Raw genomic sequence first — 23,594 nt, forward strand, 5'->3', positions numbered from 1 at the left:
GTGGTACCAGGGGAACAGGACCCTTGAGGGGCCAGGGGAAAGCAGGGGAAAGGGGTGCCCTGGGCTTGCAGCACCCACGGGGCAGCTGGGTGGGAACATGGGGAGCCCCGTGGTAGAGGAGCAGCAAGGGAGGGGGATTGGGGCAGGGGGGAATTTCAAGGTTCCCCTTCCCCAAGGAGGGGCATAGGGAAGGCAGGGGGTCAGGGCTGGCTGGGACTGATGGCAAGGCGTGGGGGCCCCTGACTCCCCCATCCCCAAGCATGTGGGAGCTGGGAGCAGGTCCTTGGGGACCTGATGGTGGAGCAAGGAGATGTGTTATCAGGGTCCCTGGGACAGCTGGGAAAACGGGGACCCTTCCAGCACAGCTGATGGTCGTGTATGTACTCAGGGCTGGGGGCTGTCAGGAGAAGTCTGTCTGCAGGGCAGCTTGGCAGAGGGGCTGGGAACGGAGCCCGGCCCCAGGCAGGGCCATGCGTCAGGAGTTCCCCCCCTCAGCCTCGGGGGTGCTGCAGTCCTGCCCTGGGATCACCCAGCCTCACACGCGGAGGAGGGAGAGGGAGGATGCATCCTGCCCCACCTGAGCCCCCTCCTTTTTCAGGCCGGGTGGCACCCGGCAGCTCAGGTGTCAGCACTGTCGCTGAGGGTGGCAGGAGGCTCAGGGCGTCTGCCCTGGATCTGGCCCCCTCTGCCACGCACCCTCAGAGCCCTCCATCCTGCCAGCATCTAAGCGCAAAGGTGCTGATTAGCACAAACCCCTCATTACTAACATCCTACCCCACCCCACCCCCAGCTAGAGCCCCCCCAACACACCTCAGAGGGAGGCTTCGCTGCCCCTCCAGCATCCCGAGCGCGGCTGTGTCCTCCCCATGTCCTGCAGCAGCAGGTCCTTGCTCCTCTACAGTCTTTGGGTCCTCACATGGCCGCTCCCCTCCCAGCAGCTCAGCTATGCCAGCTGCAGCTGCCCTGACACCACAACGATGGTCTCCAGTCCTAGAGCCAGGCAGGAGACACTGCATCCCAGCCCCACCAGGACTATTCCGGTCCCCCTCCACCCAGATGAGACTCACCCAGGCCGGGGGCAGGGCAGCAGAGAGGGGGACCCCAATAGACATCCCTGCCAGGGAAGATCCGAAGACCAGAGGAGGGAGAAACTAACGCTGGAAAGAGGGAAAGAGAGAGAAGGGGCAGGAGGGAGGCCCCCAGAACCAAAGCAGAAGGAGAGAGGGGCCAGCAAGAGAGAAGCCTCAGGGCCGGAGCAGGACGGAGGAAGAGCCGAAGGCAGGGAGACCAGCAGACCCCTCCAGCCAAAGCAGCCAAGAAAGGCAGCCAGGCTGCCTGCCCACGTCGCAGCTCAGTCTTGGCGGTTTGCATTCCCTCCCCATGTGTCCAGGCTCTTCTCCACTCTCCCCAGGCAACCATGCGTGTGGACTACACGGTGACTCTCCCTCCGTGCCCTGGCTCTGGGACCCTCTTCAGGGACTGGGAGCAGGCTGGAGTGCGCCAGTGCACGGCAGACACCGACACCCTGGAGCTGGGACGGGGGCTGGGATGCAGGGAGCGGATCCTTCCCGGGGGGGCTTCATGCACTTGGGAAGAGCTGTGGCCTGGGACCTTCAGACCTCGATGGGGAGACAAACAGGAAGCCTGGAAGAGGACAGGAAGGCCGGATCTCCCAAGGACGCTGTGGGCACCCCTTGGATCCAACCTCGTTGGGCCACAACTGGCAGCTTTCCAGTCTCCATCCACTCCCAACATATGGGGCACTTTGCCTATGGCTGCCCTGAAGCCAAAGCACCCCTCGGCTCCCCTCCACGTGCACCCTGGGGTCCTGGGCTCTCCTCCGTGCGCACCCTGGTCCCCCTCTCCCAGCGGTGCGGCCCCTGGTGGGAGTGGTGGCCAAGGTGTCCCCCATGTCCTCCCTGCCGACCAGATCTCTGCAGGCAGGCCCAGGGTGGGCTCGGAGCCGTTTTCCTGCAGCACGTTGAAAAGAGCACAGCAGGTTCTTAACATCTTTATTAGTTTGTTGGTTTTTTCCAACACAGTAAATCCTCTCTACAGCAACAGGTTAGTTAAATCCGGTTTACATATTGCCGTCTCATGAGTGCTGCGGCCTTGACGCCGCCGTGACAAAACCAGGTTGCGCTCAGACAGGAAAACGCGTTAAATTCCGCTGTGACCGGGGAAAAAGGAAAACCAACAAAAATCAAAAGAACAAACCACCAGGGAAAACCAAACTCACCGACAAAACCAAGGTGAGGAACCGAAGGCGAGCACGGCCGGACCACCTCCAGGGGAACCATGTGGCACCGCTTGGACGAGAATGCAAGGGGGAGTGAACCCAAAAAGGTCCGGGACCGGACAAACCCTCATATATATTATGTATAGGTATTTTTTATATATATCATCTGGAAGGACACGCTGAGAAAAGGAGAGATCGCAGCGGTATCTACAGTAAAAAGGAGCTACGTAGCTTTCAGAGTCACACGGAGAAGGAAGCAGACGGCAGAACAAAGTGGGGGACAAATGGGGACACTGGTGTTTTGGGGTGGCCATTCAATCTGGGAGGGGCTGGGCGGGGCACGGGTCTCAGGGCCAAAAGCCCTCGTACACCCGCTGGGAGCCCCGGGACCCCTGTGTCCCTCGCTGGGAAGTGGGGATGGGGTCTGGGGGCGGGGAGTGCTTTTGGGGGGCTGGGTGGGACCTGCTCCCAGCGGGCTGGCTCTGCTTACCCAGATGGTGGCACTCAGTGGGTCCCCTACAAGTTCCTGCTCGGGTCCCCCACGGACCACCCGCAAAGACCTGAGCACCCATCGCCATAGCCGGGGGCTCTCTTACCCCGGGTGCAGGAGGAACTGGGCTCTGCTGCCTGCGGGGTGGGCCAGGGGCGGCAGCAGAGGCTGGGTGGCCGACGGTGGGGTTACGCGATGACACGGCTCTCCATACCAAGCGCGAGGGGCTGGATCCACCCGGAGCCGGTGGCCAGGTGGGGCCCCATGGCTCGGGGGGAGCCAAGCCCTTGAGAGACGCCCCGCTCAGTGCGCAGGCAAGATGCTGGGGGTGAGGGGTGCGGATCCGGGGGGCCATGGTGGGTCTGGCCAGCTCCCTGGGCAAAGCCACCCTGTGGGCAAAGCCAGACACTGGGGTGCTCCCCACATCCCATGGGTCACTCCACACTGCCAGCACCTTGCGGTGATGCACTCCACGGGGCAGAGGGTGCTGAGGGCTCTGCAGCATTGCGCGGCGGCGGGGCAGTGTCTCATCTTATTGCTAATGACTCCACCGCGGTGACACCCACAGGCTGTGGCGAAACCGGAGGGGGGATTTGCCACGCCACATCCCCAGCCCGGTGGCCTCTGCGCCCTGGCGGCCTCAGCCCAAGAGCTGGGAGTGGAATTGCCGGTGCGGCAGGGATGGAACAAGCCTGGGCACACAAGTGCCCCTTCCCGCCGCCGCCAGTGCATTTTTGGTGGCAGGTGGTTATCGTCCTTCTTGCAACAAGGGACCAAGGAAGTGCCACCACGGGTGAGGGCATGGGCAGAGGCAGGGGGACTCCCATGCCACCCTCCTGCCCCGACAGCTTTTGAAGCAGGGCTGAGCCCTCTCCCTCTGCCCCAGGGAAGCCCTCAGGGTACATGACCAGGGTGAGGGGACTGTTTGGGGTGCGATTTCTCACAATGCTCAGCCAGTTCTGGGGCAGCAGGTCCTGGGTGTGCTGGGCGATCCCGTGCTAGCTCTCCCCAGGGAGGGCTGGCGGGGAGAAATGGGAGCTGCATCCCCAGGGAGGGTCCAGTGACCTCCCAGTGAGCACCGCTCCCTGTCCCTGTCTTCCTGCTGGCTTGGCCAGCCGTCAGTTGACCTTGGGGGGCAACCTACCTCCTGTGTCCTCTCCACGTCCTGCTGTCCTGCCCACAGCCTGCTGTCCTGCCCCATCCCACCATCCTGTCCCCATCTCACCACCCTGCCCTTGCTCCCCCATTCTGGCCACGTTCCCCTGCCACCCACACTCCCGAGCCAGGGCCAAGCCGATGCTAGGGAGGGTGAGGACCGATGCAGAACCATGTGTGACTGCTGGGTGAAGCCAGGAGCCGGAGCCGGAAGGCAGCGAAGCGAAGACGCTCTCCTTCTCCGGTACCAGACACAGGGATGAGGCCAACGGCAAAGAAGACAAATCGACCCCGAAGAAGCAAAGGCCCTGGTGGAGGATGTCCACAGGGCAGTGGGTGCTGGCGGGATGCTGACGGATGGGAGATGGTTCTGGAGATGTCGGCGGTGGGTGTGGACCTCAGCACGATACCTCCATGGTGTGGTTGATCTGCCCCATGGCCTCCGTGCTCTCCGAGTGGGTGCAGGCACGTGGGCGGGAGCCTTCCACCGAGCTGGCGCTGGTGAGGGAGGCCGTGCGGGAGCGTGCCAGGCGGGTCATGCTGGCGGATGGCACTGCACGGGCACAGAGAGACAACCGGGGGGCTCAGCTCCCTCCAAAAGCCAGCAGGACCTGAGCTGACGTTGCCTCACGCAAGCAAAGCCGCCGGTCCCACTCCCCGATGTGAATGACCCCGGGCACAAGCTTGCAGCATGCGGTGCTGTGACAACATGAGCAGCTCCAGGCTGGCAAGGGACAGCGGGGCATGGACAGGGCACCCTGGGGCAGGCTGCGCACCGGGGCACATCTCCCAGGCATGCGACAACTGGGCATAAGGCACTGGGGACCCCTGGCTGCCATGCTCCGGGGAAGGGGTGGGCAGGAATGGGAGCTCTCCCGGCTACCCAGGGTGTGCAGGGAAGGTGGCACCCTCCTCCAGCCAGGATGCCCAGCGGGCACAGCTCCTGGCTGGCTGGAGGAGGGCACAGTGGGCACACTGCCGAGACTGTGCCCGCGCAGCAGGGGGGACTTCTCCAAATGCCATCTCTCAGCCCCCAGCCCCGGCTCAGGGTGCCATCTCAGGCAAAGCGGAGCGAGGCAGAGGGCACCTGGCTGGGAAGGGCCAGCCCCTCACCCAGGCTGCTCCCAAAGGTGCCCAGGTAGCTCGAGAGCACAGGCCAGGCGGGCACCATGCAGCAGTGGGCACGGGCCGAGCAGCACTGAGCGGTACCTGTGCCTCCACTCAGCCTCCGATCCTTCAGGTGGGCGACTGGCAGGAGTGGAGCGGGAGAAGGGCAGGGAGGGCAGAGAGAGAGCGTCAGCTGTGCTGGCTGCTCCACGGGGCCAGGAGCGGAGCCCCTGCCCAGCCCCATGTGTGCATGTGCACAGACCTGCACGTGTGCGCACAGACCTGCACACACAGACACACGTGTATGTGCACAGGGACCTGCAAACACACAACATGTGTGTACACGGGTCTTTATGCGTGTGCACAGACAGGTATGCACACAGACCTGCACACACACACATACACACTTGTGCTCATGGACCTGTACACACATATATACACACAGAATTGTGCACATGGACTCTGCACACCTGTGTGCGCACACACAGCCCCTGCTTGTGCGTGCCCACACACACATAAGTGTGCATGCATGTACAGAGACCCTGTCCACACACGTATGTACACACAGAGCCCTTGTACACACACCTGTGTGCACACAGACCCTCTACACCCCACGCCCCTACGAACGCATGGATAGACATCTTGTACACCTGCACATACAACGCCACAGACACTCATGCAGCTCTCCTCTCCATCAGGATGGGCACGTGGGGGTCCTCTCCTGCGGCAGGGTCAGCACACACGCACACAGGCACACACGCATGTGCACACGCAGGCACGCGCCAGCCCCGTGCCCAGCCCTGGCACTCACTGTAGCCCATGCCTTGCAGGAAGTACTTGAAGGCTTCGGTCAGCTTGCCGGGCTGCAGGGAGAGAGCAGGCTGAGTTGGGGCAGCACGGGTGCCGAGATCCCCGCTCAGCCCCAAGCCGCCTCTGGCAGCCCCTGCGCAAGACCCCTGTGCCCACCTCAGCCCATCCCCTGCTAGCCAGGGACAGCACCAGTGCATGTCTCAGAGCCCAGTATACCCAGTTAACTGGGGAAATTGTGGGGGCTCACCTGTGTGACCTGGGGCAGCCCACCGGAGTCAGCCATCTGCAGAGAGAAGGTCCTGCTTAGTTTGGGAGGGTGCCTTTGCCACCCACCCTGTCCCCTGGTACCCGCTGGCAGGATGCCACTGCTGGGGCCACCCTGCGCTTCCCACCCACCCCCAGCCCCATGGCCAGGACGGACCTGGAATGGGGAGATGGGGTTACCCTGCAACCCTGGGGCGAGGGCAATGGGGCATCTCATGGGCAGCAGGGACTGCCCAGCTGCCCCCTGCCACCCGCCTACCTTCAGGAAGGTGGTGTTGGTGGGATCCAGCTTGGAGTTACACTCCACCTGCGGGCGAGAGGGATGATATTAGCACCCTGTGGTGCCCTGAGCCTGGCAGAAGTTGCTCACAGGTACCGCCACTGGCCCATGGCACCCCAGCTGGCACATCCCACCCCAGCCACGTGGAGACAGGGTGCTAGGCGAGCCCGGCGCCCGCAGAACCACCATCCCTTGCCATGGGACAGGGGGGACCTTCCTCCTGCCAGGCCAGTGTCTGGGCAAGGGTGGGGGCTGGAAAGGGAGAGGAGGGGGGGCTGGTGAGGCATCCTGCGTGTCGCACACATGTGTACAAGCACACAAGCGTGCTCATGTGCATATGCATAGAGGTGCACGTGCTGGAGGAGGGGGTGGGTGCATGCAGTTACACATTATGCACAAATGTGGCCACCTGCACGGTTCCTGGGGCCGATGGTGTAAGTGTGGACAACCACGCGGATGTGTGCAAGGACACGTATGTGCTAGCAGCTGTTCGGGTGCACGTGGCCAAGCAGGGAGTGTGCCTGTGTGCCGACACATCCGAGTGTGTGCGTTGTGAGCACGTCTCGGTATATGAGGAAGGGGAGGTTTTCCCGGTGTGGCAACCAGGCACGGATGCGCGTGCGCACATGCCCACACAAGCAGGCAGGTTTGCACATGGGCACACTCCTGCACATGGGAGCTCACACGTGCCTGAGCAGGCAGTGAACGTGAGTGTGCCCATGTGTGGGCACCACCTGCATGCCACCCCGCAGGCACTACCCCATCACTCACCACCCCCTCTTCAGCAGGCGCGTTGTCTCCAACCACCAGCATCACAGGGCAGCTGGAAGTGAGAGGAGGAAGGGGCACAGTCAGGGCTTGGCCTGGGTGGAATCCACTGCCCTGGGACCCCCCCTTCCATGCCAGCACGACTCTTACCGCAGCGTCTTGGCATTGGGCACAGTCCCAGGCCGGTTGATGTCCAGGTCCCTGCGGCTGATGGGGGAGAAAGAGGGCCGGTGTGAGCCCGTGGGCAGGTGCTGCCACCAATGCCACAGTGCAAGAGCTGGGGCACTGCCAGCTCTGCACAGCAGCACCCAGCCCTGCTGTCCCGGCACCCTGTGGATGGAGGACCCCACGGCCATCTCTGCCATGACCCGAGCTGAGCCCACGCCGCAGGATTCAGCACCCAGCAGAGTAGCAAGGTTCCCAACCCTGTACACGCATGGGACAGCATCTCTGCCCCCTTCCCGAGGCCTGTGCCAGCACCCAGCGCAGGAGGAGACCAGGGGACGTGCACCCACGGCCATGGACTCTGGGACATGGCAAGGCTCTAGCACAGGTACCACCACTCCCGCATCCCTGGCCAGCACTGGCAGCCAGCTTTGCACCACTGCCTGCCTGCGTCGGAGGGTGATGGCAGCACCCAAAAGGGGTCAGGGTTCCCATGGTGCCCTCGGGGCCACCGACCAGCGCTGCAGGTCCTTGCCCTAGTGCAGATGGGGGGCAGCCCACTGGCGGGGCCACCCAGGGTGCTCACCTGTTGTACATGTTGAGGAAGAGCTGGAGGTTGAACTGGTTCACCACGCTGCCGATCTGCTGCCGGTAACTCTGCACCAGCTCCGTGTTGTTCACGAGCTCTTCCTGTGCCGCAGAGGACGAAAAATCAGGGCAGGTGCTGCCGGGTGCCAAGGAGACACCCCACTCCCCCAGGCCTGCCCATGCCGTGCCGGCCAGTGGGGCAGAGGGGGAGGATGCCGGCCAATGCAGCTGGGCACAGCAGTGCTGCAGGCAGCACACGCAGGCAGCAGGACGCGGGCACGCGTCGCACAGTCATCAAGGCTAGGCCCCGGATCAGGCAGGAGGGATACAGGCAGGGCTTGACTAACCCCATCCCGGGGCATGGGGCAGGTCCAGCGGCACTGCAGCACCCGGCAGGCAGGGCAGGGCACAGCCTGGGTGACCCGGCGGGGATGCTGGGTTGGGGGCCGGTGGCAGGGGGCCGGCAGGATGCGCAGCCCTTACCTGGCTGAACAAGTGGGACAGAACGGTGTCCGGCAGCGTGCTGGTGAGGCCAGAGAGCTGTGGAGGGAGCACAGGGAGTTACGGCACTGCCGTGGCTGGCTCCTGCCCAGGGAGCCACCAGGGCCGGGAGGGGGGTCGGGGCCCTGCCCACCTTGGCGGCTGCCCAGTCAATCCAGCCTTTGCCGTTGGGGTCGATGTTCATGAGGACCAGTCCTTCGACCAGGTCGGGGAAGATGAGCTGCGATGAGCAAGAGGGGCGATGCTCAGCGGGAAGAGGAGATGTGCCCAGGGCAGCCCCCCACCAGCACCGCTGCCCACTGCACAGGCATTGCAAAGGGCTGATGTGGCCCTGCCCTGGGAGCCATGGGAGACCTGTGGCAAGACTGCCCAGCTGCCACGGCCATGGCACGGCCATCCCGGCCCCCCCATCCCTCCAGGAGCCTTTGCAGCGGCACAGCCTGCACGGGGGTGTGAGCTCCTGCTCGTCCCCATGCCCTGAGCTGACAGCAGGTACGGGCAACTCAGGGCCAGCCCATCCCAGCCCCAGGCTCACCGCAAACTTGGCCAGCACGTAGGCTCCTGCCCCAACACCGATCCCGATCACGTACTTGAACCTGGAAAGCAGAGAGGTGTGTATGGGGGGACGGTGGGCTCCAGCACGGGTTCCCTGGGGCACCCCTCCACCCACAGCATGGGGCACAAGAAGACATGCAGGGTGCCAGCTGACAGGGACAACTCCCCCAGCCCCAAACCATTGCCTCCTGCCCATTTCCCTGCCCAGCACCCTCAGCCAGCAGCTGTGGAGGAGAGGCTGACTCACCCGAAATGCTGCACCACGCTGGGTAACATGGCAGCCAACTGGTCCATGGATGGGTACTGGTACCTGCAGCACAGGGAGGCACAGGACAGTGGTTATGGGACCCGCGCAGAGGGGGAAGGCTGGGACAGGGCAGCTGGGCTGCCCAAGGTGGGCAGGGAAATACCACCCATCTGCAAACCACCCCATTGCCCACCCTGGGCCAGTCGGCTGCCATGGGCTTTGACACGGTTTGGAGAGATCCGCAGGCAGGGCATGACTGCCCAGACAGCCACAACCCAGCGGGCAGGGAGGTGACATCCCGGTGGGCATGGCAAGCCCCCGAAGCTGGCACCTACCCCTGAGGGAACTGCGAGGCTCCTGCCTGCTGGCCTGGCGCATCCACATGGCACACCACAAAGTGCTTCGTGATCTCCTGCATGTCCTCGTAGTTGAAGAAGGTGTTGAAGCAAAGTTTGTCTGTCAAAGGGCAGGCAGGGATCAGAAACCAAACACCCTGGCACTGGGGCCTGGTGGGCCAGGGGAGCACAGAGAGAGGTCGCCTGCCCTCCCATTGCCCTTCAACCGAGAGGTGACATGCCACCAAAGCCCTCCCATCCCCTTCCCTCCAGGCTCCTCATCCCCACAGCAGAGACCACAGCCACTGTGAGCAAGGGCTGCATCCCTACTGGTATTGGGAGGCATTGGGATGGACGGACACAGCCAGGAGGATGAGGAGTTTGGGGTGAGCCTCATCTGCTTGGAGGGATGGGACCAGGGGATGCAAAGCCCAGAGCCGCCAGACCACCCACTGGGCAGCGGGATTAGCAGCCACGGGGTATTATCGGCCCTATCCAAAATCCCCAGAAAGGACTCAAGCAAACATGGGATTTGAGAAATGGCTGCAAATCTCCCTGCTTGGAAACAGTCAAAGAAACAGCCCCAGCACTGCTGTGCACAGGCCACCGCCATTGCAGCAGGATACAGCCATTGCCAGGGCTTGGAGGGGTCCTGCCCCATGGCATCGGTGCCGGGACATCCCTCCCAAAACATGGGGGTGAGGCAGATTGTAAGGTCCATTGCAAGCAACATGACAAATCCCTAGACACGAGAGTGCTGCTGTGATGGTAAGGCAGCTCACGTAGCACACCGGTGACTCAGCCTCAGCCGCCAGCGGAGAGGGAGATGCTTCTCCCTGTTCACAGGGCACCGGGCATCTCGGCTCAGCCGGGGGGCACAGCCTGGGGCAGGGGTCTGGGGTGCAGGTCCAAGGCTGCAGGCTTACAGAGAGAGCAGCATCCCCACATCCACAGCCCCGCCTCGGGGTCCCTCCTTCCCCACCCATCAGGGTCCCTCCTTCCCTGCTATTCCCTGTCTCCTCCGGTCCCTACTATGCCCTGCCGCCAGCCGGGTCCGTGCTCTGAATACCAACGGGCCGCCACCGGCGGCAGCAGGGACTGACCCCGCATCCCCCACATCCCATCCCTGCCTGGCATGGGCAGGCGGACAGCCAGCACCGGGGTGGCCAAGCACTGCTGGCTGTGCCTGGCCGGGGCTTCGGGTTCGGCTGAGCATCCAAACCCTCCTGGTGCTTTCAGATGCCTGGGGAGACCAAATACAGCCTGGGGACCCTCCACGGGAAGAGGCAAAGGAGCTGAGCCAGGGGCTTTGGCCGATGTCCTGGCATGCCATGCAGCCCCAGGCTCACTCCCGCCTGCCCCTGCACCCCATAGCCCGGGGACCAGCACTCACGGTTGAGGCCCACATCATGGTACGTCAGGATGGCCGGGCGATTCCCCTTGGGCGAGCCCCGGATGACCACGTGCAGCAGCCCGTAGGGGGTCTCAATGTCATGTTCCTGGGGGAAGAGGAGAGATGGGGTGACGCCTGCCTGTCCCAAGACATCTTTTCCTGCCCCATCACCCCGCCCCCCACTGCTGCTTTCCCAGGCAGCAGGTCCCAGGGGAGCACAAGGGAAAGAGGAGCAGCTGCTCCAGGAAAACCCCCAGCTCTGGGCATCCTGGCAGTGGCAGAAGGCAGGAGAAATCACATACAAATGCTCTCAGCCTCCACCAACTCGGGAGGGGAAGGGGAAGGGGAAGGGGAAGGGGAAGGGGAAGGGGAAGGGGAAGGGGAAGGGAAGACTTGGGATAGGATAATAGGATTTAGGATTGGACAGGTGTATGATGGGATGGGATCACAGGATGGGATCAAGGGATACAGGATTGGGATGGGATGGGATGGGATGACCCAAGAGGGCTTGGGAGAGGACGATCATGGGACAGGACAGGTGGACCACAGGATGGGACAGGAGATCTTCAAGGGCCTGAGACCGAGAGTTTTGGCAACAGGGTGGGGGATCCCCGCATGGCCCAGTTGGCCTGGATTTGCTGTGCCTGGGACAAACAGGCAGAGGTCAGACCCGGGACACCACCCCAGGAAATGCTGCAGCCTGATTCCAAAATGACAGCTGAAGTAACTTTAAAATCCCTTCATCTAAAATGGCTGTGCCCCCATACACAGACCAGGACTGCCCTGTGCCTCAGTTTCCCTGGCTGGAAGGGCTCCAGCCCCGCATTCACAGCCATCGTCCCCAGACAGCAAGAGAAACTGAGGCTGCGAGCCCAGGTGCTGGCCATGGCATCGCCCGGGGACAAGGGACCAGGGGTCCCCTCTAGATGCCCATGCCTGCCAGCCAGCCCACTGGCAGTGACCTCAAAGCTGGGATCTGATGGGTGCAGGAGCATCACGTGCCAAGCAGGGCCGGGCAGGGGATGCTGGCAGGGTGCCCAACCGGCGCGGTCCTCGCTGCGGGTACTGGCAGCCCCATGGGTGGGCTGGCGGGAGGGAAGCGGGTACGTGGACGCTCCCGCGGGTTCCATGCCACCAAGGACTCTGAAGGACACAGGCCTCGGGTGGGAGGAACCACCCAAGGACAGGGTCTCCTCACTGCAGTGCCTCCCCTCACTGAGATCTCCTGCCCCTGGGGGGACACAGCGCCCGAGGACAGCTCAAGGGCTCTGTGGAGACAACGCTCATCTCCCCAAGGGCACCCCGACCCCAGCCCTCATCCACAGCTGTCCCTCCACTCCCCGGGGCTGTATCAGGCAGCAGGCGATGAGTGGGGACATCCCCCGGCAACGACGGATGGGGAAACTGAGGCAGACGAAGGGCCTGGCCCAAGGTCACAGAGCAGGAGGCATCCACGTGGTCTGATCCTGGGCACAGGGCTGCCTCTTTGCCATCCCCATGCCCACGGTCCCCATCACAGCCCCAACAGCTCAGCCTGCAATCCCATCCCAAAATCACATGCCCGAGGTGGCGGCTCCTTCCCCTGCCATCCTCCCCCCACTGCCCACCAAGGCAGGCACATCCCTGCCCACGGTGCAGCCTCTGCAGCATCGCTGGGTACCACAGCCCTGCCCGTTGCCGCAGGGATGCTCGCTGCGGGGGGGAGAGGCTAGCGATGCAGGGGATGAAGGCAGCGAGGGGGGGGGCACCGACAACCCATGGCCCCAGCGAGGAGGGGCATGGGGGTTGCAGCACCCGTAGGTGCCTGAGAGAGCCCAGCCCTGTCCAGGTTACCCTCTCACCGCTGCAGTGCTCCCACCTCACCCACCCCCCCTCTGCACCAGCCTGTTGCCATCGGGTGTTGCCATCACCGCAGAGGTCGGGAAGCATCTTCAAAACAGTGAGAGACCCTCTCCTTCTGCAATTCTGGGGGTGGGGAAGGGGCAGTGTGCCCCCCCCATCAGCAGTCAGCCCCAGCGCAGCCCACAGCCGCTGCAGCTGCGCTTACTCACCCTCGGCCTCAGCGCAGCATCTCCGCTGAGCTCGGGGAGGACATGCTCAAGGACAACGCGTCCCCGAAACCTGCAGCACGTCAGGGATGCGGCAGCGGGGCTGGGGGAAGGAAGAGCTCCCCAGCAGCAGGTCCCCCCAGCACCAACGCCTGCCTGGCCCACGCCAAGCCCTTCTGGGTGCAAAGGTCCAGCCTGGGTGAGCAGGGGAGGTACTGGGGCAAAACTCCTTGGGAAGGGATGGCAGCGAGCACGGGAACGGTGGTACCTACCCCATCCCAGCACTCAGGCATGGTGAGGAACCGGGTGGACGAGGATGCGAGGGCAGGGTGGGCCGAGCACGGGGTCCCGGCGCGGGGCACAGCGGTGCAGCGGCGAAGCAGAGCTCTGCGCTGGCTCAGCCCCTCGCCTCGATTTATAGTGGAGCCTCAGCCTTGCGCTAAGCCCTCCCTCTCCCTTCCCCCTCGACGCGACGCGCAGCCCCGGCAGGTTTGGCCTCCATTGCGGGCGAGCACTGCGATGGAGCCAGCACTCAGCCATTGGCTGCCGCGGGAATTATTCATGCTCCAGTTGGCCCCAAATACCCTTGTTTATGAAGAAAAAACGCCTGGCACCATGCGGTACCTGCTCCATCTTCCCTGCTTCGGCAAACCGAGACCCGCAGGGGTGCCTGGACAGGGTTGCACTCGCACCCCTTGCAATACACACAGCATCGTCAGGACAGAGCCCAGCGATGCTCGCCCGTGCCCATCACGCACACACGCGCGGCTCCGGCCCCATGTAAACGCAGAATCATGCTCGAGCCTGCAGCCGCCCAGACCAAGGCCCTGCAGCAACGCACGCGCACCAGGAAGCAAGCACGCACCCACGAACGGACATGGGTGCACGCTAAACACAGAGGAGAAGGACACAGCAGGTGTGCTCCACATATGCATGTGATCATGCACATACATGCACAGGAACACATACCAACACAGGCACACAGGGGCCAGGCAAAACCGTGTCACCCCACATGTCTGTGCATGCAAACTTTGGAAAAATTAATACAATGACCCACCTTGAAGCACTTGCACCCCAGAAAATGCTTGTGCATATCCCCACGGGCTGGCCCCTGTGTGTCTGCATCGGTACATGTTCCTGTACATGTATGTGCATGGTCACGTGCATAAGGAGCATGCCTGCTGCATCCTTCTCCCGTGTGCTTAGCATGTATGCCATGGCCATCACTCACACCCCTGGATGCACAATGACCTGCACACACGTAGAACCTTGTACACATGTGCACAGAGAGGCACACGCGTGTACACACGTGAACATCGCCCAGATACCTGTGTTACCTTACCCAGCAGCACAGTCATCCCACCTGCTGTGGGATGCTGGCACACAGGGGACGTGCAGGATTTAACCCCAACCTGGACGTTGCCGGTGGCAGGTAAATAAGGCAGGAGGAAAGACAACCCAGCAGCACTGAGGGGCCGGATCCTGTCCCTGGGCCGACACGTGCTGTGTGCACATGCACACATGTCTGTATTCCCATGTGCACGTGCACGCAGCCAGATGGTTTCTTCCCTGATTCCAATGAAGCTTTGTGAGAGGGCAAGTCCATCTGCCTGCAACTTGCACCCACGGACAGCCCCATGCCGCCACGGCCCCAAAAGCACCCGGCAGGCTCTGTGTGCCATCCCCCTGCACCCTGCCTGCCCCTGCCCAGCTCAGCACCGCTGCCCAGCTCAGCACAACCGGCACCTGAGCCGCACCAGCACAAAGCTGGGCAGTCATGGATGGAGAAAGAGACCCACGGTCCCTCCAGTGGGGAAGGAACCTCCAAAGGGGGCTGGAGAGCCACGTGCCAGTGCTGGACCAGCGCAGCAGGGACCTTCCAGCCTCCCTGCCCACCACAGGGATGCTCCGTGCCAGCTGGAGCCTGCCATCACCTCTGCATCATCCCCACCCCGGCATCTCGTCATGGCTTGCTTCCACCATGCTCTTGGCATGCACTGCAGCCATGGGCAGAGGGGTCCAGCTGCCATCACCAGCACATGCATGGGCTTCCCCGCATGGCAAAGCCCTGTGTCCTCGGCTTCAGCCAGCAGCCTTGTTCCTGCGGAGTCTCTGATGTCTAATCACAGGGCTGAGCGACTTTTCCCTGGGGAGAGCCCTTTCCCTGACCTGGAAAAATGATCGCCCAGACCTGGTGGGGAGCTACTGAAAGCAGTGTCCTGCAAACAAGTCAGGGCTGGGCAGTCAGGGGGTCTGGACGTGGGAGAAAGGACGGACAGACAGACAAGCAGCAGGATGGCTTCCACCTGGCTTCCACCAAAGAGGCTTTCCTCTGCACAGCTTTGTCCCGCAGGGAGCTCAGACGCAAGCCCAGAGGGATGTATCTCTGCTAATGAAGGACGGCGTGTGAGGGTGAAGCCGAGCTCCCAGGTGGTTCCCAGCACAGGTACAAAGCTGTTCGCGGGTCTGCATGTCATTTTTGCTTTCCTCAGCCCTGCTGCCTGTGGAGCCAAAGAGCACAAACAGCCACAGCCTCCGGGAAAAAGCAAGAGATGCAGAGGGGCATGAGCAGGCAAAAAAAGACAAGGTGGCAAAATAGAAGGCAGAAGGGGTGGAAAAGCCGAGGTGAAGTAAGGCAGGAATGCAAAAGGGTGGCCGAGAGATGGGAGGGCTGAGCAACGCTGACCCTGCTTGAATGGCATGGAATGGCATCACCAGCCCATTGGCTACTAGCCCATCCGCCTGGCAGGTGGCCCAGACCTCCAGCAGGGCCAGGGCGCCCAGGTCCTAGGGCAGAGGCACTTGCCCCCCCTGCACTCCTGCACCTTGGCTTTGGGCTTTGCTTCGGCTGGCGGCGGCAGTGGGGGATCCCCGATCCCTGTCGCTGCCCCGGCCAGACCAGAGCATCCCAGCAGGGGAGCAGTGACTGCCTCTGGGGACGAGCGGAGGGACAGCGAAGAGTTAAGCTGGGGGCTGGACTGAATTACCCCAAGGAGGTGAGCCTAGAAAATGGGGTAAGATCTCCCCGAGGAAGGGCAGGCGGCCCCCAGCCTTTGCAGGGAACCAACCTGCGAAGTGCCAGGGTGGGGGAAAGGAGGGGGTTGCCCCAGCACAGCCTGGGAAGTTCATCCCATCCCCATCCTGAGGCTCTTGGAGGGGAACCAAGAGGGCGCAGGGCCTGGCTGGCGTGGGAAAAGCCGCCTTGATCCTTGCCCAGTTCATTTTTTTTTTTAGGTAACGAGAGCATGAAGGCGCATTGCTGTGGCATTTGCTGTCCGGACCCTCTCCACCTGGGCACCACCGGGGACACGGTTCAGCGTCACCATGGGCCAATCCCTGAAATACCGGCATGCAAAGATTATCCTGGGAGAGCCATGGCTCTTTAAGATCCCCTGCATGCCAACCAAGCCCTGCCCCAGCACAGCTGAGTGAGAGCCGTACTGGTGCCTGTAGTGCTACCCAGGAGCTCTGGGCAGCCCGCCACTGCCGCCTCCTTCTCCCTCCTTGCCTCCCTCTCCCTCCTTGCCCTCACTTCAGTGACACCAGGAGGTTTGGTTTCCCCTCCAGTGGTCAACAGGGACCCTGAGCAAGCAGAGCAAGGAGCAGCCCAGACGCGCATACCCTGCCACCCCCGGCCCCAGCATCTCACCAGCTTTGGCGCTGCTGGGAAGGGTGGCATTTCTTTTCCACCACTGTCATTTTTGAATAGTTTTGTGGCTTCCAAGAGGGCCACCAGAAATCTCCTACTCTGTGAACCACAGCAACCACCACCCAGCATCCCGATGAAAGCGCTTGCTCCCTGCCCAGCTGCACCCTGCCACGCGCACGGGTGATGGGGACTAAACGGGCCAGCCCCAAAAGCCTGGGCACTGCTTTGGGTCTGCCAAAACGGGGACCTGGGCTCCCCTGCCCCTCTCCCAGGATGAATGAAATCCAGATTTCTTTTATCCTTGCAGGTGCTGCTGTTTCAGTGCTGGACCTGGCAGGGCTCAGCCAGCACCACCCGAGCCCACCCTCCCGGCGGTCCCAGCCGCTGGCAAAGCAGCAACAAACAACCTGAAGTCAGTCACTGGTGTCCCCTGGGAGGAGGGGTTGCTCTGGGAGAGGGACAGGCAGCGAACTGGGGTCTGGCAGCCCCACTACCCTCCCTCCTCATCTACCGGCACCCCACTCTCTGCAGGGAGAGCCTCATGCGGAATGAGCTTGGGCAGAGGCGTGAGAGTGATGAAGACCAAGACGGGAGCCAGGCATGAGCTGAGCCCCTGCGAGCGCTGAGGCCACGTTGTGGGGCTCCTCCAAAGAGGTGAAACAGAGGTACGAGGCGGGCAGGTGCCAGCCAGGGGAGCGGAGGGGCCCTGCTCTCCGAGAGAGGTGGGTGGTACGGGGGGCAATGCCCCAGCCCTCCAAAAAAGAAAGAGGCTTTCAAACATCCTTATGTAAGCCGGGAGCTGGCATCGCCCGGGAAACCATTGCCATGGCAAAGGGAGAGGGGCTGGAAAAGCAGCTCGGCCCTCCTGAGAAGAAATCGCCTGTTTTAAAGAGGTTTTGTCTCCGGCCCCTCGCCAAGTGCCCGCCAGCCACATCCGAGGGCCAGCACAGAGCATGCCTGGCAGCGTCCCTCCCGTCCCCTCCTGCTGGGGACCGTGATGGATGTGCAGCCCCATGCAGACACCAACCAGGCACTGCGTCCCCATGGAAGAGGGGGGAAAGCAACACCCTGGGTTCGCTCAGCGCCCCACAGCCTGCCCCAGCCACAGGCTGCTGTCCCACGCAGGACCCAGGGGTGGGGGGCACCCCCCATGGCTGGTCCTACCTGCCAGTCTGTGTCCACAGTGGAGAGGAAGACATCCGAGTTCTCCTGGGGAGCGAAGGAGCCGTTAGGGACAGACACATCCCCCCGCCGCCCCTTACTCCTGCGGCACCCTCCTCCCACCCAACTCACGAAGCCCCCTGACACCACAAGCACCCACTCCCCGGGGGCCGCACTGCTTGCAGGGGGACATTAAGCCCAGACGTGTGCGCACGTACACGCAAATCTATAATACCCGCACACATGTACATGCGCTACCTGCATGTGTGCGCAGGCACAAGTGTGTATTAGCATGTATGTGCAACACCTTCACACACGTACATCATCACACCAAAGCAGAACCTGTGCTCACCCATGCATGTGCATCGACACCAGCACACATCTGCACACGCGCTGAATACCAACACACGTGTGCACACACGTGCACCCAATACCAGCACACACACACCCCCCCCAAGCTCCCACTTAAGCACCCGCGTCCTGGCACCCCACGTGCAGGAGCCGGAGCCAGTGCAGTCACCAGACTCACCAGCTCGGCGTCCTGGCCCCGCAGCAGCGGCTTCTCCTCGGTGAAGCGCAGCTCATGCAGCCCCGCCATGGTCATCTCCTGCAGCAGCAGCCCTGCCCAGGGTGAGGGAAACGTCAGCGCCCGTGGGGACCTGCCTTGGTCCCCTTCGCCCCAGCACCCCAGAGCCTCCCGGGTCTCCCTGCCCATGGGGACGGGACCCAAATTAGCTTCACTCCACTCATCTACCACGAGGAGTTGGTGCTTCAGCTTGTCCGGGGGCTGCAGCAAGCCCCTCCGCTGGGAGCTGGAAGCAGGCATGGGGCAGGCAGTGCCTGGAAGAGCTCGGCTCCCAGCTCCCACCCAGGTCCAGTTCTCGCAGTTAAGGACAGCCCTGTCTCCAGGGCATGGTCTTAGGTAAACCAGGAGACTGACCTGGTCTGTCCATACTGGTCACCCCTGTAAGCACTCAACCCAGGGCAAGAACATCGCAATTCCCACCCTAGCTTCCAGCATCGGTCAGAGAGAGAAAAAGCCAACGTTTTGGCTGGGTTTAGGCTGCAAACAGATATGGGTGGGACAGAGGGAGCTCTTCCTGCACAGCCAGAATGAGGGGTGATGTTTCTCAGCCGTGCTGGGAGACAGAGGGATGCTCCGAGCAGCAGGAGAGCAGAGAGACAGCCTGAAGTTTGTATTGCAACGATGGGAGAAAACCGAACGTGAAGCCTTTACTCCCAAACTCCTCCTTGCCTGCGAAGCAGGTGCTGGCCAGCCGGCAGCTCAGCCCCGGGGCTTTCAGGGACAGACTTCACCGTGGAGCCACCACTCAGCCGAGGTACGACACTGGATGCTGCCGACCATGGCATCGGGACTTTGTACCCCCCCCAACGCCGGCATCTTCAAAACCACCCCCAGGCACAAGCCCAGCTTTGAAAACAGAGGGGAGCAAGGGCTTGCTCGTGCGCCCCGGCAGCTGGCTGCACACGGAAGGTGCCAGACATGGGGGACAGGGGGGACAATCCAGCCTCCCCTGTGTATAGATGGGGTGGGTTACTGGCAGGTCCCAGTGCAAGGGGATTATCTGCGCTTAGGCAGGATCCGGACCTCAGGCGTTTGCCTTCGCAGCATCCATTTCCACCCCTTCCCCAAGGCCAAGCCTTCAGACGAGTTGCTGCTGCTCCAAATGGGCCAGCACCAGTCCCACATCCCCTCCACTGGCCACCCACCCTTTGCAATCTCCCCAGGGATACCGGGGATGATATGGGGCCGCACTAGCACGGCAGCAGACACGGACCCCGCTCCATCCACAGCCTCAGCCAAGCCTGCTCCACGCTTTGTCCACCTAACAAACCTGGGTCAGCCCTGGCTGGCGATGTGGAAAGGCCAAGCAATGCCACGAGCCTTGCAAGCCACCAGGAATATGAGAGCTGGTCATAAACTCCCCTCCAAAGCCGGCTTTTGCTCATCCGACTGGGTTTTCCATTCAAATACCAAGCAGGCTGTGCCACCTGGCTGCTTTCTGCCGACACGGCACTTTGCTTTGCTCCTTGGGAGCCATCCAACAAACCAGAACTGTTTGGATGGAGAAACACCACCGCGAAGCCTCCCGGGAATCCCAGGGTGCCCAGCGCCGCGGGTCTCCACTTTACCCCCTGCACGCAGGGTCCCACGGGGCCAGGGGCCATGCAAAAACCCGGTGGGGAGAGGTGCCAACAGCCCCACGGAGAGGCATATGTCTGGGGCTGCTGCTGGGAAAATGGCTTTGCGCAAGGGGACAGCCCTCGCCTGCAGCCCACCAGCGCAGCCGAGATGATGCAGCCTGCAGAGCCACCGACCGAGCAACCCCGCGATCCCCTGGTGCACAATCCCAGGATTAAAAAACGGGAGGAAAATCAGCCTCACCGATAGCTGGGTCTGGAAGAGAGCAGGAGCGTCCCACGCTGACCGCGCCAACCCACCGTGTGGCCGCAGCCCCAGGGGCGGCTGGGAACAGCACTCAGCGTATGGTGAATGCCTTTATCAATTAAAGCCTCCAGCTAATATGGGAGGGAGGGTGGCCAAGCAATGAGGGAAGGGCCCATGACCTTGCTCGCGTAGCGGGGGGAAAGCTGGCTCACGAGGGACGTGGCAGAGCCCTGCGCCAACCGGCATCCTCAGCATGGGATGGACGGTCACCTAAAGTGGTGCTGAGCACGGGAACGGAGGAGGGATCGGTACGTCGGGGAGTCCCACGGGTGCAAGAGCCTGCGAGCGGGATCACAGCCGTGCTGCTGGCTTCCCGTGGGTGCTCTGCTTCCCACGCCACCCCACAGGTACCCTCATCCCTGCTCCTGCCAGCGCAGCAGTGGGGCTGTGGGCAGGGTCACCCAGCCCGGCTGCAGAGGGCTGGTGAGGAAGCCACGGCTCCAGGTCTCCCAGCCAAAACAACTTGGCTCCCATCGCACTCTGGAGCAACGGGGCTGGCAACGAGCCCTTTTCCCTCCAGCTCGCCCCAATGCTCCTCAACAGCACCCATCCCCAGGGTGCCGCCTCAAGCGCACCCGTCTCCGCTCCCACTCTGCCTTCCCAGTGTGATGCCACCATTTCCTGGGCACAGCTGGGACACGCCTTCTCCCTAATCCCAAATCGGTCCCAAACCCAGCGTGATATTAGCGCTCTGTTTGGGACTAGCGCTCTGCCCCACTGCGGCCCTGGCACTGCGTATATAGACGGGGACGGAATGAGCCACGTTGGCTTACCTTCCCCAGGGATCTGCAGCCCCGGGTTGGCTTATCGGAGGAGAACCCACTCGTGGCAAGGAAATACACTATTATTATTATCGCTATTATTATTATTATCATCATGATGACGAGGCTGTGGGAAGGGTCTAACACTGGGCACCGTGTCGGGTCGGAAGGCAGGGGTCCCTCGGGCGATGCACCACCCTCCCGGGAGTCTCCCCACTTGACCACCTGCGTCCTGCCCTGGCGCGGACGGACGTGGCACCCACGGAATGTCGGCAGGGACCCTCCGGGCTAACTGAGCAGCGCGTGCGACAGACGGGGAGGCAAATCTGGAGGAGCGAGGGCTGGCCCCTGCCAGGGGCTGAAGCCAAGGCCATCGCCAGCGAGGCGGGGAGGAAGGGAACCCGCAGCCCAGTCGGGGACACGGAATCGTGCCCACAGCATCGCCCCCCACCCCGAGCAGGACCATGGCCGAGGAGCCCCGATGCGGTGGAGGACAAGCCCGGTGCGACACAGCCTGGGCCACCTCCCGCACCGAACACCCAGAGCTTGCTGTGCCCCCGCGGGGGGGGGGCGCAGGCCTTGCACCCCAGCAGCACCCCCCCCCCAAACCAGCCTAACGCCGTGGGGCAAGTGGGGAGCGCAGGAGCGGGCGGGCCGCACCGCCAGACCCGCCGGGGCCGGGGGAGCCGCGGCCGCCGGTGCAGGGGCCGAGCGAACCGGGCTGGGGCGGGGGGCGGCGGCGGCGGCGGGGGGGGCCCTGCGGGGGCGCGGGCGGCCCGGTAGCGGCGGGCGCGAAGAGCAGCCGCCTCCCCGGTCCCATCCGCGGGGCTGCCGGGAGGCTCCCGGGGGAGGCTGGCGGAGGAGCGGGCACCGCAGGGGTGCTCCGGTAGTCCCAGCGGCACCCCCCACCCCCCCCCCCGCCCCCGGCTCCCTGCTCGGCGGACCCCCGACCCCGTCCCCCCCCTTCCCCCCCCCCACAGCAGCACCGGGTTGGGCTTCCCCGGCTGCAGCCCCGGCACCTCCCCCGGCATCCCCTCCCGTACCCCAAAAAGCACCGTGTCCCCCCCGCAGCCAATACCTGGGGGGAAGAGGGGGGGGGGACCCCCCCATCTCCCAGGCAGGGGCTGAAGGCTCTCCCCCCCCCGCCCCGACCCCACAGCGCCCGGCTCCTCCCAGGCTCCCCCCCAGCACGCCCGGGCCGTACCTGTCAGCAGCTCGATCTTGTGCCGGAGCACCTTCATACCGGGGCGGCGGGTCCCGGCACCGGCGGCGGGAGGGGCGGGGCGGAGGGAGGGGGCGGTGGCGGGCCCCGGCGCGGGGAGCGAGCGGAGCCGGTGCCGGTGCCGGTGCCGGTGCCGGTGCCGGTGCCGGTGCCGGTACGAGGTGCGCGGGGCGGCGCAGGGGCGAGGCTGGGCACGGCCCCCGCCCGGCCGGGTCCTCCCCTCGCCGGGGCCGGAGGGGAGGGGACGGCAACGGGAACGGGAACGGGGCCGGCTGCGGGGGGGAGCCGGGAGGACAATGGGCCCGGGGCGGGGTGGGGGAGGAGGGGTTACAGGGGAGATGGAGCGCTGGAGGGGTTACAGGGGAGATGGAGCAATGGGGGGGCTGTTACAGGGGAGATGGAGTGCTGGGGGGGTGGTTACAGGGGAGATGGAGTGCTGGGGGGTGGTTACAGGGGAGATGGAGCGCTGGGGGGGTTACAGGGGAGATGGAGCGCTGGGGGGTGGTTACAGGGGAGATGGAGCGCTGGGGGGGTTACAGGGGAGATGGAGTGCTGGGGGGGGTTACAGGGGAGATGGAGCGCTGGGGGGGGGTTACAGGGGAGATGGAGTGTTGGGGGGTGGTTACAGGGGAGATGGAGCGCTGGGGGGGTTACAGGGGAGATGGAGCGCTGGGGGGGGGTTACAGGGGAGATGGAGCGCTGGGGGGGTGTACAGGGGAGATGGAGCAATGGGGGGGCTGTTACAGGGGAGATGGAGTGCTGGGGGGGTGGTTACAGGGGAGATGGAGCGCTGGGAGGGTATACAGGGGAGATGGAGCGCGGGGGGGGTGTTACAGGGGAGATGGAGTGCTGGGGGGGTTACAGGGGAGATGGAGCAATGGGGGGGTTACAGGGGAGATGGAGTGCTGGGGGGGTGTTTCAGGGGAGATGGAGTGTTGGGGGGGTTACAGGGGAGATGGAGAGCTGGGGGGGGTTGAAGGGGAGCTGGAGCAATGGGGGGTTACAGGGGAGACGGAGTGCTGGGGGGGTGTACAGGGGAGATGGAGCGCTGGGGGGGGTTACAGGGGAGATGGAGTGCTGGGGGGGGTGTTACAGGGAAGATGGAGAGCTGGGGGGTGGTTACAGGGGAGATGGAGAGCTGGGGGGGTTACAGGGGAGATGGAGTGCTGGGGGGCGCTTACAGGGGAGATGGAGAGCTGGGGGGGTTACAGGGGAGATGGAGTGCTGGGGGGTGGTTACAGGGGAGATGGAGAGCTGGGGGGGTTACAGGGGAGATGGAGCGCTGGGGGGGTTACAGGGGAGATGGAGCGCTGGGGGGGGGTTACAGGGGAGATGGAGCACTGGGGGGGTGTACAGGGGAGATGGAGCAATGGGGAGGCTGTTACA

General features: G+C 63.6%; 1 protein-coding gene across 6 annotated transcripts; it reads right to left on the reverse strand.

Annotated features, from left to right (window-relative positions):
• Window positions 1-1,995: 1,995 nt before the first annotated feature.
• NDRG4 (NDRG family member 4) lies at window positions 1,996-22,263 on the reverse strand. 6 transcript variants are annotated; one of them, XM_059825045.1, is made up of 18 exons: window positions 22,191-22,263; window positions 18,285-18,376; window positions 17,759-17,803; window positions 17,178-17,216; window positions 10,898-11,003; window positions 9,505-9,625; window positions 9,170-9,232; window positions 8,903-8,963; window positions 8,501-8,587; window positions 8,350-8,406; window positions 7,865-7,968; window positions 7,264-7,320; window positions 7,117-7,168; window positions 6,325-6,372; window positions 6,049-6,084; window positions 5,803-5,854; window positions 5,094-5,132; window positions 1,996-4,437 (listed from the first exon to the last, which is right to left on the reverse strand). In XM_059825045.1, the coding sequence occupies exons 1-18, from the start codon at window positions 22,225-22,227 to the stop codon at window positions 4,283-4,285; spliced, it is 1,251 nt and encodes a 416-aa protein (XP_059681028.1). In that variant the 5' UTR covers window positions 22,228-22,263; the 3' UTR covers window positions 1,996-4,282. The 6 variants fall into 6 exon arrangements, with proteins under 6 accessions (XP_059681028.1, XP_059681027.1, XP_059681030.1 ...); XM_059825044.1 differs by lacking the exon at window positions 17,178-17,216; XM_059825047.1 differs by lacking the exon at window positions 5,094-5,132.
• Window positions 22,264-23,594: the final 1,331 nt, after the last annotated feature.

This window comes from Gavia stellata, chromosome 15 (assembly GCF_030936135.1).
Source record: "Gavia stellata isolate bGavSte3 chromosome 15, bGavSte3.hap2, whole genome shotgun sequence".
NCBI classification, from domain to species: domain Eukaryota; kingdom Metazoa; phylum Chordata; class Aves; order Gaviiformes; family Gaviidae; genus Gavia; species Gavia stellata.

Bases quoted from the DNA above. Each gene is read 5' to 3' on its own strand.
- NDRG4 (XM_059825045.1), bottom strand. From the start codon at position 22,227: ATGAAGGTGCTCCGGCACAAGATCGAGCTGCTGACAG. The intron at 18,377-22,190 runs GTACGGCCCGGG...CACCCTGGGCAG, and splicing joins CAAGATCGAGCTGCTGACAG to GGCTGCTGCTGCAGGAGATG. The intron at 6,085-6,324 runs GTAGGCGGGTGG...TTCTCTCTGCAG, and splicing joins CCAACACCACCTTCCTGAAG to ATGGCTGACTCCGGTGGGCT.